Consider the following 19,550-nt stretch of genomic DNA (forward strand, 5'->3'; position numbering starts at 1 on the left):
AGTCTGAGTTGTCTTGAACTCAAATATACGAGTCTTCTCAGGAATTATGGACGAATGTGTTTTTATAGCACCTCAAGTACTCAGACGTAGGTGTTTCAAGGTACAACCGCAATTCCCCAAAGGTTGTGAAGTTATTTAAAACATAAATAATAGATTGTGAGATTTTGTGTCCATTGTGTCCATCAATTATTTTGCCTCAAACATTATAAATAACTGAAACAAAATAGTTTCTTTTCACTATTTTTTTTTATTTATTTATTTTTTTTACAAAAGTGCTGTGGATGCCGTTTACTTTTTTCCGCATGGGGCTGTAACAAACATGGATGTTTTTTTAAACACTTACGTGCTCACAAGCCGAGCACATTATTAAAGGTTTAGCAGAACAGATGCTAATGTGTCTCCATTTGGTGAAAATGCAGCAGTCATATTTTAAATACTGCTTTTTCCAATGTTAAATCCCATCTTGTGCATTTTTAATTAAAGTGAAAGTGCCTTTGAAGAGCCCTTCAATCTGTAATGACTTCTCTCTTCATCTCATCACGTCAGAAAAGAAGGAAATAAAATGATCTATCAAACAAAGTTCAGAAAGCCCTCAGCACGGGTAATCAATCGACACTACTTGTTATGTCTGTAGCATCTCATCTGTCAGAGGGAGTGGCCGTCACTGTACACAATTTATATGCTTCCTGGGGCGCTTGGTATTGATCTGAGGCCAGTGTGTGTATGTGTGTGTGTGTGCTCTTTAGAGCGTCAACAGGCTGCGGCGCTGAAGCTCCCTCAGGCAGGGAGTTTTCCGCGATGAAAGGAACAGCTGGAGAAAGATGAGTCGGTCGAGTTGAAGGGACGCTACTAACTGTCACCTAGGGTCTCCATAACCGCCGTCCACTGATTGATTCTAGCCGGGGGACGCACCGCACATCATCAGCTCACACAATAAAGAGACTTCTCTGCTGCACCTCTGAACCTTATGAATGTTATTTCACTGTTCTGCTACCAGAGGAACACCGGTCACATATTCCCTTGTTGCCTTTTCATTTGTATGAGGTGTTAGCTGCAGGCTTCTTGGCCGCATCTTACCGACTGTGTGCTTGAAAACAGCCAAACCAGCTGAAAAAAAAAATCAGGAGACTGTGTGCTTTCTTGAAAAAAAACCTTCAAGTGTGTCTTTGTTGTTTTTCTAGGCATTCTTCTCTGGCAAGCTGAAGGTTAGAGGGAACATCATGCTGAGTCAGAAGCTGGAGGTCATCCTGAAGGACTACGCCAAGCTGTGAGCTGCTCAGCCAGCCATTCAGATGATAACCAACCTACCAGCTCTCTCCGTCTGCCTGCTGCTCTTCTCCTGATTCATGCGTGTGTGCAGACATGCTTTCACCCAGTGAGATTAATACTGCTTCAGAATGAAATCTGTCATGTAAATTAACTTTCACTGAAGTCATCAAATGTACAAACACTCAACAAGGTTTTGATGGCCGGAGAGAGGAAGCTTTGGTCCGTCCCGCTTTAATGTGCACTTAACACATCTGCCTTTAAAAACCAAACTGATAATTGAGACATTTCATTCAATTTTACTTCTTTTCAATAATATATTAGGAGAAATAAGAGCATCAATGTCCTGGATGAAATTGTTAGGGGTTTCATTACATTATGACTAATTCCCAGTCTGATCATTCAGAAACCGTTGTATGAAAATGATCTCAACATAACCTTTTATCACATGTATAATACTGTAGAGTTTACAAGTTATGAGAAATATTGATTTTCACTTCATTTTTAATGTCAGTTGTGCTATTGTAAAGAAATCGTTACTCTTCTATGAAAATAAATAAATCAGACTAAAAGCTTGTGTCTGTATGTTTAATAAAATATATAACATGGGTATAGTCATTTGAATGTGGAAAGTTACATTTTATTCCTTTATTGTGTGGCTTTTTGTTTTGAGATGTTTATCGCCAAAATTCACTGATAACTTCAACGGTCTTCTCAGTTTCCAAAATTACAAAAAACATCCGCTCAAGTTACATAATATTTTTTATTACATCAGTACATTTTCTGTTTATAATACATTGATTTACACGACATTATAAAATTAGAACTATCTGATCAAATTCACATTTGTAAGATTGAGGAGGGGAAAGAAAAAAGGAAGAAGTTAGTTTAACGTGATATTTGATTTAGCTGAGTGAGTTTGTTTAATGCACCCTGACACACTTGTGTGGTCTAACTGGTTGTGATGCGTGTCTATAAAGGAAAAAGGCAGTATTTGGGGGGAAAAAAGCACTTGCTTTGATAAAATTGATTTTATTCTCCAGTTTCTGTCAGAGTACATATAGTTTGGCTTTGATAAAAATGATTTAACCTCCAGTTGCTGCAGGAGTACACATCAGTTTCCAGCCACTTTGATTTGTGGGGGAAACAGAGCAATATAACAACATGTTCGTTCAAGCCCACATCAGGAAATAATGAGAAAAACGAAAGAAATGGTGACCCAATAAGAGAAAAAAAAGCAGGAAATAATATTACATCTGCCTTTTGATCACTCAGCCTATAATCCTAAATATGAACATATTTCATAAATATACCTGTAATTATACAGAATGATATTCTTCATAGTGGCTTTTGTCAAATCTACAACTAGTCGTGATTATGAGAAGCCTAGTTTATGAATCTATGTATGTACATAACTGCAATAAATCTGCTTCATCTAAAAGGTTTTTCCTCAGTTTATCCTCCCTGAAATCAAAGCTAATATACATATGTTTCCCTACAGCAGCACAACAAGGTTCTATGGGCAGGTAGCTTCATGGATTAGATTATATCAGGACTGTCTGCATCAATCTCTTCCTTATTTATGTGGAAGACAAAATATTACACACCAATCTAGATTACATTTTTTCAAGCATGTAGTGAAGGCAATGTGCTGCGTTTGGATGATATACAAAGCAACTGAATGATTAAAATAAAATAAAAAGTTCAGGTAATTTGTATAATTGTGACAAAGGAAGTAAACAGCAAGCCAGATGAAGCAAGACTGCTAAAACAACGAAGATCACTACAAGGCAAACAATATTGTTTCCAAGGCAGTTTTCAATCATGGTCCGTATGGCAAATCAAAGCTTTGAGTCGATGAAAGGGAAGTGCATTGTTATTGGAATAAAACATTTCCACAACAAAATAGTATATTCATTAAAACGTATTTAACTGCCCCACCCCAACCCCCCGTTTCCATTGTCAACAGCAAAGTTTCCTGCTACATGTTCTTAAGCTTAATATTATAAACAAAACACAGCCGAAAAGGTATTATTCACGGAGTCCCATAGCAACGAGGGCTTTGTTAAATTAAAGCTACTTTTTGCAACTTAATATCAATAAACCATATTATCAGGACCAACAGTATTACAGTACTGTGCCAGCATGATATAATTAGTTTTCAGAGATTTAAGGACACTTAATAATAATAATAATAATAATAATACCATTGGTTTAATCTACTACCATCGTACTATTAATATTTACCTCATTAACAAAGGCTTGGACTGCTTTACTGATATCCTGCCTCATATAGTTATATGCATTACACTACATATAATTTAGCTTCATGTTTATGTGCAAATAGAGTGAGAGAAATGGCGCATTCAGGTAGTCCATGAAAATTAAGAAAACATCAGGTAGCGACTCACATGATTAATTAATGGAATATTTCTCCTTTTTTAAATTGAAATATGCTTATTCGCTTTCTGCCGAAGAGTTAACACTGGATGAGAAGATCAACAGCACTCACATGTTAAATATGAAGCTTTTGCAAGCAGCTGGTTAGCTTAGCTGAGACTGGGAACAAGAAAAGTTGCCCAGAGGTAGCAAAATCTTTAAAACTTGTTATATCTTGTTTTTTTAAAACTGTATAAATACTAGGGGTATCACGTTCTCAACTCTGTATAAAAATTGATCAAAATGAGCTTTCAATTCATGCTATCAACAATATCGCGTTCCTCACATTTGGAATTAGGTATTCAAATGTGAAGGATATGGCCTTAATACAGAGCCCCTAAAGTCCCGAAAACATTTGAAAGTTGTTTTTTATCTTGTACGCACGAGTTAAATAATTATTTTCTGTTTAGCTTGTTACCACAAGATAATAACTTGTGTGCACAAGATAAATAACCTCACCTTTTTAAAGAAGAGTTTAAAAATGTGATTGACAGTTCTGAAACCATTTGTTGATCTTGACAAATCAAGACTTGATAGTCCAACAATGGCAAAGCCTTCAGTGCTGAAAAAGAAAAAAAATTGACTGCGACCCTAAATCAAAAGTCTAATCAAACTCTAGATTTGGAAAATCGTGACACCCCGAACAAAAACACAAGTTTTATGTGCGGCATTGTCTTTAAGCTAAGTTGGTTAGCTTAAAGACTGCTAAGCTAATATTTGCTGGCTGCAGCCACACATTTAGGAGACTATGAGTGGTATCAATCTTCCTATTTAATGTTTCTGCCAGAAAGTTAATTTGCATAGTGAGTTGCTTAAGAGATACACGTTTATTCTTTCTACCTTTATAAAATCAGTTTCCTGTGTTCATTTCAAGTCAGGCTGGAAAGCAGTGTGAGCCAAACGTCTGAAAAGATAATAACATCCTGTTAAGTGTGGTTTGATCATGCTCGTCCTCTGCTTCTACAGCTGAGATGCTTCATGTTGTGTTCAAATATTTATATGGAGCACCAGAATGCGACAGGAATCTTTGTGACTGGGTATAATAATGTGCTTTGTACGATGTCCACTGGCCTTACTGCATTGTGCTGAGTGGGTTCAACAGTGTTGTAAAAAGTCTTGTGATGACATTGGAAACCCCTAAAGGGTCAGATCACTTACCGTCCCTGTACGACACACTGCACACACAGTCTACTGTATTTTATCACCTGAACACTCCAGCAGTGAATCCAGCTTCCACTATCACAACTGCTTCACTAATATAAACTAATAGATATGGTGATACTTGATAAGAAGAACAATGCTGCAGCTTCAGACTCTTCACAGTCTGGTATCACTCCTGCTCCTTCTACAGCTTCACTTCCTGTGCAAAAAAAAAAGCTCTCCACATGCTGTTCAGTTGTCACTGACATGGCAGTTTTTTTGGGAGACTCTGCAGCTGAGATTCTTTCTCTCAATGTTTATTCTAAATGACTGTGCCCTCTGTCGTTACCCTGTGCCCACTTTAACTTCCACTACGGTTTAAAACACTTGTAGAGGCTCCTGCGATTGGTCGGCTTGGGTTCACGTCCCAAACAAAGAGCAGCAGATGTGATCATTTCACCATTTGGGCCCCCCTGGATCAGACAACTCACTGGATCTCACTCTGTCAGAGTCTGTAATATTCCACCTTGTTTTGTTATGACAGCCATTCTTCATTTACTCTGGTTGATAACACTTGTCATTATTGTTCAGTCACGGCATGACGGTCACTTTTCCAGGTATTACGGTATTTCCACAGCAGCAGTGCTGCCAACTTCACATTATTCCATTAAACTGCTTAAACCATCTTGTTTTTCTTTTTTAGTCTATATGATGAACTTGACATCGTTCTTGAGGTTGCCGTGGTTGTTGTTATTAGCGACACTGAAGCGGTTGGGGAGGATCCTCATCTTCATGGTTCCATCGGCGCCGCAGGAGAAGATGTGATTGGCCGGTCCCACCTCGATCTGCATGACGCCTGTGCCCAGGTTCCTGAACAGCGACTGGCGAGCGTGTTCGTTGGGAAAGGTGAAGAGTGGACACTGTGTGGCCAGGCTCCAGATCTGCAGAGAGGAGGGAAGAAGGGAAGCAGCGTGACTGACAGCAGAAATGTACTGAAATTACAGATTTACTTAATAGTTTTTCCGTTGGCTCCATGGGAAGAAATCAACAATGTTTGTACATATTGATTGATTTAATTTCCCCGCCCACGTAAGCAAGTTGGGGGAATCTGCGTGTGGGGAAACAGGAACACAGGCAGACTGGCATCATTGATCAATGAATGCAGATACAGTTAATGAGTTCAAAACCTATACACAGCGGGATATTTGTGTGATTTAAACAGCTGTCTATGCAAAAAAACCCAATTCACTAAACGCGACAAAAACGTAAAAAATTGCGGGGGGTGTCCTCAGTGAGATGCGGGTCTCACACACTTCGTGGGGATCTTTATTTGATTTGTGAGATGTGCGAGTGACGGACAAAAAAAGCGCTTCTAAAAATGCGTCCTGTGGGGATTGTGTTTGTGTGCACTTCTGTTATTGTGCATTGTGGGTTTGAGGGTTTGTGTAACCAGTACAACAAGAAACATAGGAGGAGGAAGAAGAGACATCAGAAAATAATGCTGTGGTGAAGCCTGTAGCCTGCGGGGTGTAAGGGACAGCTGCAGTGGCAAGGAGAAGCCCAGCGAGAGAAATGTCAACAAAACTGAACAGGAAGTGGAAAGAGGAGGAAAAAGTCTTGGGTGAGCGAGGGAAAGAAAGCCAGTGATAGAGCACTATCACTGTCAGTGACAGAGCGAGGTGGAGAGAGAGCAGCGCTGCGTAACGTTATCTCTGCTGGAAAGACAGCTTGAATAATATATGTGGATGTAGCAGTCATCTCTATTCTTGTAGACGGAGTATGTTTAAGACTTATATCATAAAACTTCTCTCCCAATTTCAAACTTCAAGATTTTATTCTGAAAAATTAGCAATATGAACCTCCTATTGTTAAGAATTTCATGATGTTTAAAACAGAAGATTTTAATGAAAAAAATAATTACATTATTAAATGCAAAGGGTTGAATGTGGCTTTTGTTTGCACGCGGCTAATGTAGCAGGAAAATTCCTTCATGTTCGATGATTGTTGTGGATTTTACAAACTGGTGAAGCGGTGGGGGTGGGGCCAGGAATAACACACCACACCTTTAAATAAAATAAAAAATGAAACTATACATTTGTGGCCTGTTTTCAAAGATCTTCAGTAGGAACCACTGAGAACCATGATAAGCTCTGAGCAACTTTAATTGTTTGATTCATATTCCCAGCCTGGGAGCTTTGTTATTTGATAACTGAAGTCTGTACATATTAGTTAATCTTCCACTTCCATGGACACCCATCAAACCCTTTAATAGCTTATAAATTTGCAGCTCACCCATGTTAAATTTTCAACCAGCCAATGTACAATTAATGGCTTCAGAAGGAGACATCACACACAGCTTTGGAGGTTTTTGTGAGCAATCATCCAGAATGAACGTCATTTGAATTTCAAGCAGATGTGCACTGCACCATTTCTTGTACATCTGCGTGACGCAGTGGTTTCATCCTTGGAGTGACAGCTGTGTGATCCTCGCCAACATATTTAAGTCAAAAAGATGAAAGACCTGCTGTCTCTGGAAATATATTAAAGGCGGTCGCATCTCCTGCCTGTTAACTCAAAATGCTTTCCTTTGCCTTTTTTCCATGTCACCCCGCTTTCACCTTACAATTTAGTCTCCATCATTCACACTGTTTTCCTGAGCAGGTGGTTAATCATAAGTGTGACATTGGTGTCGAATGACTTTGATAGGGCTCACTGTCTCTGTGGATAAATGCAACAGTCATCTGATTGTTGATGTGGAGGATACGAAGAGACATTCAAACGCCCTGCAGGACTATTCTGTCAGGTACAGGCTAACTTTGTGCCAAGAAAATGATCAAAACTGTTTTTATAATGAAGGTTTTTAGAATCACTGTTCCCAATGAGGCTCTCATGCAAAATTAATGATTTTCTAAAAGGAAAAAAAAAACTCTGTCTTAAAATTACCATTCTTTCTGGGGGAATCTTTAACAGAGCAAACTGTCTTGTTCCACTTGACCTTAAGAGCCATCAAAAGATGCTAGTAACTTTTCACATATTCAACTCCTTGATCCTTCGCCTCCCTGAAATATACCCCGGAAATTGTATTTAATTGCATGAATTAACTGGACGGAATACCTTAATGTTCCCCTCAGCTGATCCACTGATAAAGCAGTCCTCAGTCGGATCGACAGCCAGTGCTTTGACTGGCGATTCGTGAGCCTGGAAGCTCTGACGCTGGTGCCTGTGGGCGAGCTCCAGGACGCTGATCCAGCCCTTCCTCCCACCTGTGATAAGCAGCTGCTGCCTGGAAGCCATCGAGAGCACGGTGGCTCCGGACTCGTGGCAGTAGAAAGCTGAGGACAGAAAGAGAGAGGAGGGGAAGGATGGACATCGTGCAGAATAAGATGGATGAATCAGAGGGAATGGGAAAGTATTATGACAAGTATTCAGAAAGGAAATATAACATTTAGGGAGTCTGGCTGAAATTATTTGACTATTAATTTGTTTATTTTCTCAAATTATTGTCCTGTCTGTTCTCAAGTACAGGCAATTTAATGACAGTAGAAATACCCCAAAAATGTGTATTAAAAGTTGTTTGATTTACAACTTATTTGAATTTTTTTCTAAAAAACATTTATATGTTGACATTAGTGCCGCAAGTAAGATTTGAGAAAAAAAAAATAAAACCAATGGATCTGCCAAATATTTACTTGATTAAGTGTTTGGTTAATAACATGTCAGAAATTCTAAAAACATAAATAAATAAAAAAATCAGAATTCTCCAAAGTCCAAGCAGATGTCCTCAAACATTCAATACTATACTTTAATGGAAAATAATGAAAAAACAAATATTAATGTAAATATAGTACATAAATAAAGGAAATATTCATATTTGAGAGACTCGAAACTGTGATTTTTGGAATTTTTGCTTGGTAAAGAAAAATTAAATGATATTCTTGTGCTGTATCTTACCATGTACAAGGCTGTTCGCAGGAGTCACCAGAGTGTCCCACAGACACACGTTCCTGTGGGGTGAAAAAATGAGCAGATTAATATCGATTCACACATTTTAATGAAAGGGCAGGTCATTATCCCTGTTGGCCACAGTAGAATGGAGTTGAAAAAGATTCAGCATTTAATTATAAACTCATGAATCACAATTTAAGTTGGGAGAAAACTTTCTGAAGATGGCTTTTGAAGACAAAATTCTCCCTCAACTCTCTTACCTGTTGTCTGTTGAAAGACCTGCAGTGGCAATGAGGGAGGAGGAGCCCACGAAGACGAAGTCGTGAGCTGTCTTGTTGTGGCACTGCAACGTCTGGCAGAGAGAAACAAAGAAGACGGTTATTAACAATGACAGTAATAGAAAAGCAGGAGAATAGTAAACAAAAATGGGAATGACAGGAAGAAAGCATGAGGACACTAAGAATGTCTAGACGGACAAAACTAAAAACAAATGTCCAACTGAAATGGAAGAGTTTCTGTCTATATGCATGTTTGTCCTTCGGACACATTTATTAGCAGTGCGTTACGTACACACTGTGTAGTGTATAGACCCCTCATCAGAGCATGTCACTCTAGCACCACACACAATTGCGCACGCATGTTGGTTGCAGAAAAATCTGAAGTAGGCTCAAATACACAAGAGAGTTGTAATCCCTCTTGAGCATGTCATGTGATGGGCTGCCATAACCAAAAAGTTACTAATAAAAGTCTTATTTTTAATACATATACATGACATTACAATTTTACACATTTACATATACATTTTTTATACTCTTCTATCCCGAGTGACAAGTTGATATAATATCGAGCATCTCAGTAGAAGAATAAAGAAAAAGTCCCATAAAAAAGTAGTCTTCTTTGCCAGTTATTTTTCTTTGCAATCACAATGTTCTGATAGAGAGCAAACAAGATGACGTATTTTTTTCGGCCAACCCGGAAGAAGCATCGCCATATGGTTTATGAGGAGAATTCGCCTGTTGGGATTTTTGCATTGGATTTAAGCTCTGTGGCAAACACGTTTCTGATGCTTACGCATTTTGTTCAGAAGGATAATCTTCACAAATAAACACTATGATGTTTGAATCGTTAATATAGCCGACAGAAGTAAAAAGCTATGATAAGCTATAGCTAACCACTCCACGGTCGCATGACTTCTATGATCTCAAACAGGCTAACCAGTGGTTTTGACAAGCTAGCGAATCCGTAGCCTAATAAATAGTTTATTAACATAATTTACAATCTACAAAGGTTTCCAAAAGCACTGAAAAAAAATACTAGAGGCTGTAAAGCGGACTAGTGAGAGAGTTCCCTTCAGTGTCCGGCGTGATGATGTTTAATGTCCCCAACAACCACTGAGAAGTTAGACCCCATGTCGCTAAAATGCTAACTTACTTCTGGTTATAAGAACTCATTCCTATGGAGCCCTATTGGCGTACATTCTCAATGTTTGTATACAAAAAATTGGCCAACTAAGAGTCACTCTCTACAGTACATTCAAGAACTGATTAAGAAAAAGGTGATTTAAAAAATTGTTTTCAAAAATTTCAAGTTTTAGCAATGTAACTTTCAGAAGGAATGCTTTTGTCCAAGGAAATAGCCTGGTCCCAAATAGTGAGCATTTGTCAAAAATAAATAAAAAGTAGCAGATTGATCAGCTCAGTGAGTTTCTTACCAGGTATGGTTTAGGTGCATTCCCACTCGTGTTTGTCTGCCAGAGACTCAAACCTCCATCAGCATCGACGATACCAAACTGCAAAAAAGATTAAGAGAGCAGATATCAGACTGTGAGTTATTATATCTTACATCACACAGACAAAAACATATTGACGTGTGCTTTCCCTGTGTTCGCGCTCCCATTGAGAACCTTCTCTCCCTTCTGGTGATTTGGAGTGTTCTCAAATTATCTGCCAAAACACGTCAACAGCGTCATAAGTTCAAGCACCGCTTACATAACTAAAATCAGGCTTGTCCTCTCTTTCCAATTTTTTTTCTTTAAAGCATATTTCACTCTTTTGGCCAGAACAGTCAGATAAGATGGCACTGGCACAGGAGAGGCACCATCTGAGAAAGTTATTAGCTTGAGGCGAGTGCCTGAGTTCAGAGCGGTTGAATCACTCAACTGAAGAACAAAATGTACTGGAGCCAAACTCCCTACTGTGGTTCGTGCTTGAATGACAAAGTGTGAAAATGCTGCTGAATCTGACAGGCTCACATCACAATGCAGTTTGTGCAAAGCTAAGAATAGTTTGACATCTGAATGGTGGAAGTTAACTGTTCAGTATACGCTACATAAATGTGTGTGTGACCTTGTTTCCCTGATGGTTGAATCGTATCCTGGTGACTCTGGAGTTGCCTGGACTTCTGAAGCAGATGATCTGCTGGGAGTGACCCCACTCGAACATCCTGACGCTGCCATCCTGAGCTCCTGTCAGGTCTGAAAAACAGGAAAAACAAAATGTGCCATGGGCTTTTTTTTTCCTAGTGCATCTCAACGAGCATACTGGTCCCAACATTAGGTTTTGGCATCTCTTTGTTCCCAAAAGCATCTTTTTTATAATTGATAAAGTAAACGGTTTATTTCACACACACACTTCAGCAGCCGTTCTTCCGACCAGCTGGGAATTATTCCATCCAAACACCTCACAACTGAATCCCCACTCTGCACTGTGACTGAAAAATAAATGGTGGTAGCAAGTATGGCTAACTCAGCCTTTTCTAAACCAACAGCAGCACTGGGACCAGGAATAAAAAAAGTTTGCCACTTGCTAAAAATTCACATATGAGAAACTTTTTGGGTGATGTAATCATCCCTTCGAGGCTGCTTTTTAAACAGGAGAAATATAATGTCTGGAGAGCACCTTTAAGAGGCGGACACTCTTCTAATGTACTGACAGACACATCAGAGTCGTACTTACAGTAAGGCAGTGTGGGATGGGAGGTCATTCTTCTTACATTGTTGATATTTCTCTTGATCATCTGGGAGAAGAAAAGTGAAGAGGAGGAGGAGAAGAAGATGTTAAGTAAGCCAACAATAGTAGAAAACAAACTTGATGATGGTAAATTCCTTACAACAGGGACAAGTACAGTACATTGTAATGAAGCAGTCAACTGTTAAAGCAACTATGAGAATAATTTAACTGATAAAAAAAAGTTACACTTTCACACTGATGCCTAAATGTGACCTACAGTCATGTAAAAAAAATGAAAGAGGAAAAATGAAAAGAATATTAGACCACCTTAGTTTTCTTCAATTTCTTGTTCATTTCAATGCCTGGCTTAAGGTACATTTATTTGGACGAATATAATGATAACAACAAAAATAGCTCATAAGAGTTTAATTTAATTTTCCTTGGTTTTATTGATAAGGATTTTGGTTATTTGGTTATTATCAAGAGAACCATGGAAAATGACAAGATATCAGCTCTTAAATTAAACTCTTATGAGCTATTTTTTTTTATGACAAATGTACCTTTATTTGTAACAGGCATTAAAATGAACAAGAAATTGAAAAAAACAATGGTCTTTTTTCCATGACTGGATATGTGACAGTAAGCAAGAATATGAGTTTAGTAAACTAAAAATAAGTTGTGTCTCTCTTTCACCCAATTTTAAAATAAATGCACACACTTTCCAGGTTAGGATTTTTGCGACACGAGGCTGTGGTGCTCATGGAAACACTACTGCGTTTGTCTGCAAGGGCCGCAAAAGTCGACACAAAATGAAACTTCCTTGTAGATGCTTTAAACAATATAAAACTGTTCTAAAGGCATTTTCACACACTGAATACATACATTGCCATCTTCCCCTACCTGTTAAACTAATGGCTTGTTTCTAATAGATTGCCATTAACTTTTATGTAAATTTAAAAAGTGCCACAACATTTACATAACGAGGTGCACGTCTGAAAGGGGCTCATCTGTAGTTAAAATCCACTTAAAAGGTCAGAAAAATGTGATCTTAATTAATCTTTATGCCAAAGTACATATATATTTAATGCTTCATTTAAGCTACAGCTTAATGGATGGTTGTTCGATCAGCATATAGCATAAATTGTCTTAATATACTGTGGCTGAGTTGCTACTTCCTGTCCTGTATAATGACTGGTGGCCCAGAGAGGCAGACATTAACAGTAATGTCTGCCAAGGATTTTATTTATTATTGTCTCTAAATGTATTCTGCTCCAACCTTGAGCACACAGCCTGACTGGTTGATAATTACGATGCAGAGTTGCTCTTACTGTCCAGTCTGCATATCAGGAGCATCGAGCGAGCTGGTTAATATCAACAAAACATGACTCACAACTGACTCAATTCAAAGACACTGTTACCACCAGAATAAAATCAATCTCCCTCCTCATTGCATACGCCAAGTTTCTCTGCTCAGTAGAACAGCTTGTACTGACTTCACCATTAAAAAAAAGCATAAAAATGATAGAGGTTTGGCCTGGTGTCTCACAAGCTGTTGCAGTAAGCAACAGCTTTGTTCCTTTGTGAGTCAATGAGAGAAGCTAATGTTAGCAGCCATGATGCTTTTGGCAAACTGAGACCTGAGAAAGATGAATTATTAATTAAAGTCATTTAAACAGCTTCGAGGATTTTGCTTTCAGTACATAGAAGGAAGATGCGAAGCAACAGACATCGATTAATTCCAGAGAATCAGTGAGGAGTATAATAAACTATCGTCACAGTATAGACGGCTGGATTTTCAAAGTTTTGTTTAACTACTAACTGTTTTTACATGATACTGCAGCTGATTTAAATGTTTTGTCACTGTCACACCCACAAAAAACCTTAGTAAAAAATATAGTATATATACGTAAAGTAAAAATCAAAACAGCAATAAAGGTAACAAAATGGTCACTGTGATGGATCAACTAACCCAAGCAAGTTTCACTTTTTTAAGTGTATTGTCATCATGTACCAAGATTTGCAAGTATCTGATCGATAAAATGTGAGACCATAGTAAAACATGAGAAGATTACATTTTTTTTCGTTAGAAAAACAGGCAGCACAACTGGGAAGTTGAAATAAGGAAATATTTGTCTTTTTTCTTAATTTAAAAATAACTTTTTAATTATAAAAGTAGTTTTAGATTATTTTACTGTTGACTAACTACATTCAGTGAATCATACATGTATGGAGGGTTTTTTCCTGCCATTATAAAGTTAAGGTTAATTTGTATTAACATAAAAACGTGGAGAGCATCTGGAAGAGCCGACAGCCGCAACAGTCAGCTTCTGCTTACAGCGTGCGGTCTCTAATGTCCTCTTGCGCCGTGCACGGGCAGTTCGTAGTTGTGAGGCAAGTACAAAGACAGTACTCACCGTGGGAGTGGGAGCTCAGCTGTATTGAGCTTCTATAGTTACATGGACACTCTCGCTCTCAAACTTTCTCTGGATTTAAACTTTTCGAAGCACAAGAAACTGGTGCTTTATAGTGGGCTTGTATAATCCCCATAGCTCTCATGCTTGTTTTCGGGGACTGTGTAATAATGTTACCAATATGTAAATTTGCAGATTAAATCATTTGCACCTAAGCCCTCTATAAACATAGAGAAGCCCTGTGTATGTGTGCTTTGGAACGCAGTGTCAGCTGTGTAAAGTATAAGCAATTTGCAGTTAATGGCCAAAAACATGTAAAACAACTCACATGGCCCTATAAAATAGGACAGAGATCAATAAAGCAGTAGAAGGGGCAACACAAGGGACACAAGGGGCAAATTAATTGCTCAGGTATTATCATTGCATACAACTTCAGGTCTAGAGCTCACCACAGATGCACCCCGGCCGGTCTGCACTCCTCCCAGCCACGGCATGTTGATGGGTGTGCCGGGGCTGCTGTGGGTGTACGGTGTGGTGCCGTGGAGGGCAGCAAAGTCATCACGTGCATGGACCACCAGGAAATCATCACCACCACCAACACTACAGAGACAGAATAATAATTTGGTATATGATGTTTTTTCATGACAGTAACATAGTTGAAAAGGGCATAAAGGGAATATACTGAAAGTTTGGGAAAATAACACAAAAAAAGATGTATATCCTTGTCATCTACGTATTTTCAGTTCAGAAATACATCAGCAATATGTGCATTTATAGATAACAGGTAACGTATGATATGATAACAACAAATACTTAAAGAAGGTGACCCTGTTCTGAAATGTGATAATATCTCATGAATGTCCATACACAAATACATACAGCTTATGCTGCACATCCTAAACATTAACACACAATGCAGATGCATGAACACTGCCCACACAATCATTACTGAACCAATCACATTGTCCCACACCCACATTCTACTGGCATGAGGCAGAAAAGCCAGCTGATGTTACTCTGGATGAACTCTCGCAGCCGCTGGCCTAAACAACACACAAAGATTTCTCTCTTACCCTTTGGCTTCGGCGTCATCGTCATCGATCCATGTCAAGATCTGTGTGGCCAAGATGGATGACACATCCAGCTCCTGAATGTCATGGGTTGAGGCCATGACTAAACAATTACGATTGGCCTGTGAACAGACGGACAAAAAGTGGAAAAGCTAGGTAACAGGCGAGGATAAGGGTGAGGCTTCAGCTAAATGGTGAGACAAAGACTTTTTTCAACTCTGTTCTGCCTGTGGTCACAAAACCATCCAACGTGCTTTTGATGATGACTGGAGGTGCCCCTTCCTTTGATCATGAGCCCCACTGCTTTACATTAAATAAATAGCTATATTCAAACAAGTGTGAGCCTCTTCCTTTATCAAACAAAGAAAACAAAGACTCAACAACATCAAAGGGGCAAATTGAATTTAAATTGTGTGCTCTGAAATCTCCAGGTCAAAGTGAAACTAAAGGCATTAAATTCAGGTTTATAAAATTCTGTTTGTACCCACCAAAGCATAAAACTTCAAATACAGACTGCAAAACTTTTTGTTTTCCTATACTCGAAGGCACTGGTACCATGCACTGCTGGGCTAAAACTAATTAAAGCAGTATTAACTGATTTTGTTTTGCCACTTGGGGACAAACACCAATGACAAATATCTTCAAATACCTTATGAAAATGAAACATTGCTTATTCACACATCAAGCACACAAAGATCAACATTAACATTTATTTTGTGTCCCTGGCTTTTTCTTTAGTCCATTATTCAGCTCTCTTTTTTGTCTTTACAGATTCCTGAACTAAATATCTGGCTCTTTAACTGCTAAATGCTCCACTATGTTCAAAAGCTAGTCGCAAACTTTGTTGGTCAGCTGTTTGGTGCAGAGCAGGTAGTGTACAATGGGTTGTGGACGAAAAAAACAAATAGCTGAAAGATTCTAAAAAGCTCCTTACACCTTTTCCTAACTCGACGCGATGTGTACAAGCAAATGACTCCTAACCTGTTACGTGTGTCAGCGAGCAGGCTAAGCAACGTGTCGTGTTGTTTGAAGGGGAGGGTTAAAGGGGAGACCCGTGGCTACCCATAGGACCCAGTTTGTGGGTTAAATAGCATGACATTGATTCCTTATATGATACCATTATCTTCTCTGTCGCTTTAAAACTGAGCCCACTACAGACTCTGAAAGAGAAAAGTCTGCAAAAAGTTCAATACTAAGGTTAATGCTGCTTGGAAACATTAGGACGGGAAAAGTTGTCCGTTTCCACTTTCAATAAAAACAGACTGCAGCCAGATAGATTGACAAACTAATGAAATCCTTGGCTGAAAGCACAGTGATTTGTTTCTCAGCGTTTTTTGCGTGGTTAAGTGACATCTGTGTAAAGGAGTTGTACCTTGTTGATGGCAAAGGCTGTGATGATGTCAGATTCCTTGTGGATGATGCGTGCCTTTCCTCCGAGGGCGGCCACATCTGACTCAGTCTGCACAGAGGAACGAACACACACACAAATCACCACCATGGAGATTCAATCATTATAGATGAAACATTGGAAAACATTTCCTGCAGACAAATAACAACCATAATTTCAGACACAGTACATTTCCCTTCATGCTTCAGAACCAATGACCTGACAAGATCCATGAGAGGGGTTGATAAATCAAGTGTCAAATTATTTGCTGCGGAAGACAACAGAGCTAATGTTATAACAGAGCCAAAGCATACTCTTTGTTTTCTACACTATGCACTCTTTGTTTGTGTGTTTGTTTGTCTTGCCTTTAGAGGTTAGGAGAGGACAAGAGAGGTGCATCAGGCCGTCCTGTTAACCACTTAACCGGGTTAGTGCCATTAGATAGCATGAGCAGAACAACCCTTGAGCGATGAGTACAAGCACACACTGTACCATAGATGTCCTATGTACTAGGTTACACTGTATCTATGCATATTGTATACAGATGTAACATTTTGATGTGACTCAAAATGAGACAGCCATCCTTTGAGCATAAGATTGAATTAAAGTCTTTACTGCATTTATTCAAGGGGAAAAGACCATGTTTTCTCCTGTCAGATGGAATAAAGCAAAACTTGACTTGCAGAAATCTAAATATGGTGGTTTGCCATTTTCGCCGAGCACATAATCCCTGTGGGGCGCAGATTCACTGCGACAGTGTTGGCCCATTAATCAGAAGCTATTCAGCTTCATAGCTTGTCCTCTGAGAGACTGGGTTAATTAATACTGAGCCAAATGGAGTAGCTACAACATGGCAGCTTGCACAGCGAGAGCCAGAAGATTAGAAACCTCTATGAAGGATCAATGTACAGTGCAATTTAGGATTTATGGCTCTCATTCAAATGAATACTTAGATAAATGTAAGATTAATATCAAACACTGGCAAACAAAACATTCAGTGTTCGTAGCCAAGAAAATATATATACTGTAATTCGGTCAAGATCACAGTTGTAATGGTTCTTATATTATATGTGACGGGCCACATTTACTATTCTACTGTAGGAGGCACATGATGTGCATGTACTCATATTTAATAAGCGGTGCAGAGTGTACCACCCACACCACAGTATGGTGATGTAAAATATGTTTCATAAGGTTTCAGAACATCTGCACAGCACACTACTGCATACTTATGGGTCTTGTCAAATCAGAAGCACTGTAATTAATTAAACATTATATATTTTCGTCCCCAGAGACCAGGGATGCATGATAAATCACACATAAATCTCAATAAAAGTTTTAGCTTCCACAATTAACCAAACTTGAAATTGGTGTGATATTGAGAGCACCTTTAGAGCGATGTTCTAGTCCGTCACATGCTGTAAAGCACGCTGGTTAACTGTGTGATCAATCATACAGTTTATAATTTTTCTTGTTTGAGCAAATTATTCTGAAAGTATTTTCTGCAGTATGTTGTCACAATCATGCAGCCTTACATAAGAGATTAAAAGTATGTTTGGTTTAATGATATACTGCAAAGACAAGTAAATGTCAATTTTAAGGATTATAATTCTGAGGTCTCATTAAAAAAAAAATTCTAATTGCATTTTATATTTTCTTTTCTTATTTTTCAAAGATAGGAAAAAATCATATCTGTTACAGAAACAAATTATAAATTCATCCATATCCATCTCAGATCTCTTTTCTTATAGAACTGTAAATTTGACTCTTCAATCAGCACTCGTCCTACCATGCCTGTATCTTTGATCAGAATCTAACGTTAGGCTATCCAAGATGGACAAGCCATCATATTAACGGCTCTCACTGCCACTAGCTAGCTAAGGACGACCTAACAACAGTGTTGCTGCCATTTTAGGTTGGTCATCTTGAATCTATGTCAGGGTCTTTGCTATCCTAACTTGGAAAATCCCTTGCTTCTGTAATAGCTGAATTTGTAGGATAAGATGAGATATTTTCCTAAATGCAGTTAGGAAACATGTTTCTCTAATAGCAAAAATCCTAAATGTCATGCTTAACTGTACTGAGGCCCCAGGACTTTACCACAAAAATGTCTGTCCCACCTCTGGGGCTGGGTATTGTTTGAGTTTTTCAAATGTCACTACCAGTTCTGTACCTTCCTTTACTGAATATAAACATGTATTGTGAAAAGAAAGAGATCTGATATGCATAGTACCTAATCAAATCACAGTTTTGATTCTTGCCAGTTTTCAGTACTTGGTGTTACAGACACAGTCGCCCATCCCACCCAAATACCAAAAGTAACAGTTTATCTGAAGCAGCAGTACCTGATTGTTTCCCGTTTCCTCCATCCCTGAACATTTCATATTGTCAGTCTGGTCCTCACCCGACTTTAATGATTGGGGAAGCAGCACGGGGCAGTCACACACACGCACAAAAACATACAAGACATACAACAACCAGTGATGAACCATGCAATCAAACACACACAGAAACTGAATTATTGTGCTGTTAATCAAACAGGGTGTAATTATTGTAATAAAACATCAACATGCAACTGGAAGCGGTAATAATACATGTGGTTACATGCAGAACAAAAAAAGCACAAATGCGCGAAAAGCAATGTTAAAGCAATAATGATACAGTTTGCCTGGGAGTAAATACACAGACGTGTTGGATTTTATCATAGAAAAACAGTTAATGTGTTATTCAGTGACATTTATGGAAATGTGCCAGCTGTGCAACATGGAGGCACTTCATGCAGCGGGTTGGCATGGTGTAAACATGGTGTACCTCATTTGAGTCCCGTTTCTTGGTGAAGATGTTTCGAATGAACGTTTCCTGAACTTCTTCCTGTTTGACCAGAAACTGCCACAGTCGCTTCACTGGCAGCGCTGAATGGTGGCTAGTCCTGAAAATAAGACAA

General features: G+C 38.7%; 2 protein-coding genes across 2 annotated transcripts in view; one reads left to right on the forward strand and one right to left on the reverse strand.

Moving 5' to 3' along the window:
- The window catches only part of hsd17b4 (hydroxysteroid (17-beta) dehydrogenase 4), a 40,191-nt gene extending 38,348 nt beyond the window's left edge, over positions 1-1,843 (forward strand). Inside the window, exon 25 of the mRNA XM_059337613.1 lies at positions 1,182-1,843. Within this exon, the coding sequence (XP_059193596.1) occupies positions 1,182-1,271 (90 nt within the window). The 3' untranslated portion in view covers positions 1,272-1,843. The remainder of the gene's footprint in view (positions 1-1,181) is intronic.
- A 167-nt stretch (positions 1,844-2,010) lies between these two features.
- LOC131975077 (dmX-like protein 1) overlaps positions 2,011-19,550 on the reverse strand; it is a 63,481-nt gene continuing 45,941 nt past the window's right edge. The window contains exons 40-51 of the mRNA XM_059337612.1: positions 19,418-19,535; positions 18,952-19,014; positions 16,592-16,678; positions 15,223-15,341; positions 14,599-14,749; positions 11,745-11,805; positions 11,136-11,263; positions 10,502-10,579; positions 9,051-9,142; positions 8,797-8,849; positions 7,960-8,177; positions 2,011-5,786 (exon numbers count right to left, since the gene is read on the reverse strand). Coding sequence (XP_059193595.1) covers positions 5,550-5,786; positions 7,960-8,177; positions 8,797-8,849; positions 9,051-9,142; positions 10,502-10,579; positions 11,136-11,263; positions 11,745-11,805; positions 14,599-14,749; positions 15,223-15,341; positions 16,592-16,678; positions 18,952-19,014; positions 19,418-19,535 — 1,405 coding nt within the window. The 3' untranslated portion in view covers positions 2,011-5,549. The remainder of the gene's footprint in view (positions 5,787-7,959; positions 8,178-8,796; positions 8,850-9,050; positions 9,143-10,501; positions 10,580-11,135; positions 11,264-11,744; positions 11,806-14,598; positions 14,750-15,222; positions 15,342-16,591; positions 16,679-18,951; positions 19,015-19,417; positions 19,536-19,550) is intronic.

The sequence above is a fragment of the Centropristis striata genome, chromosome 7 (genome assembly GCF_030273125.1).
Source record: "Centropristis striata isolate RG_2023a ecotype Rhode Island chromosome 7, C.striata_1.0, whole genome shotgun sequence".
Taxonomy (NCBI): Eukaryota; Metazoa; Chordata; class Actinopteri; order Perciformes; family Serranidae; genus Centropristis; species Centropristis striata.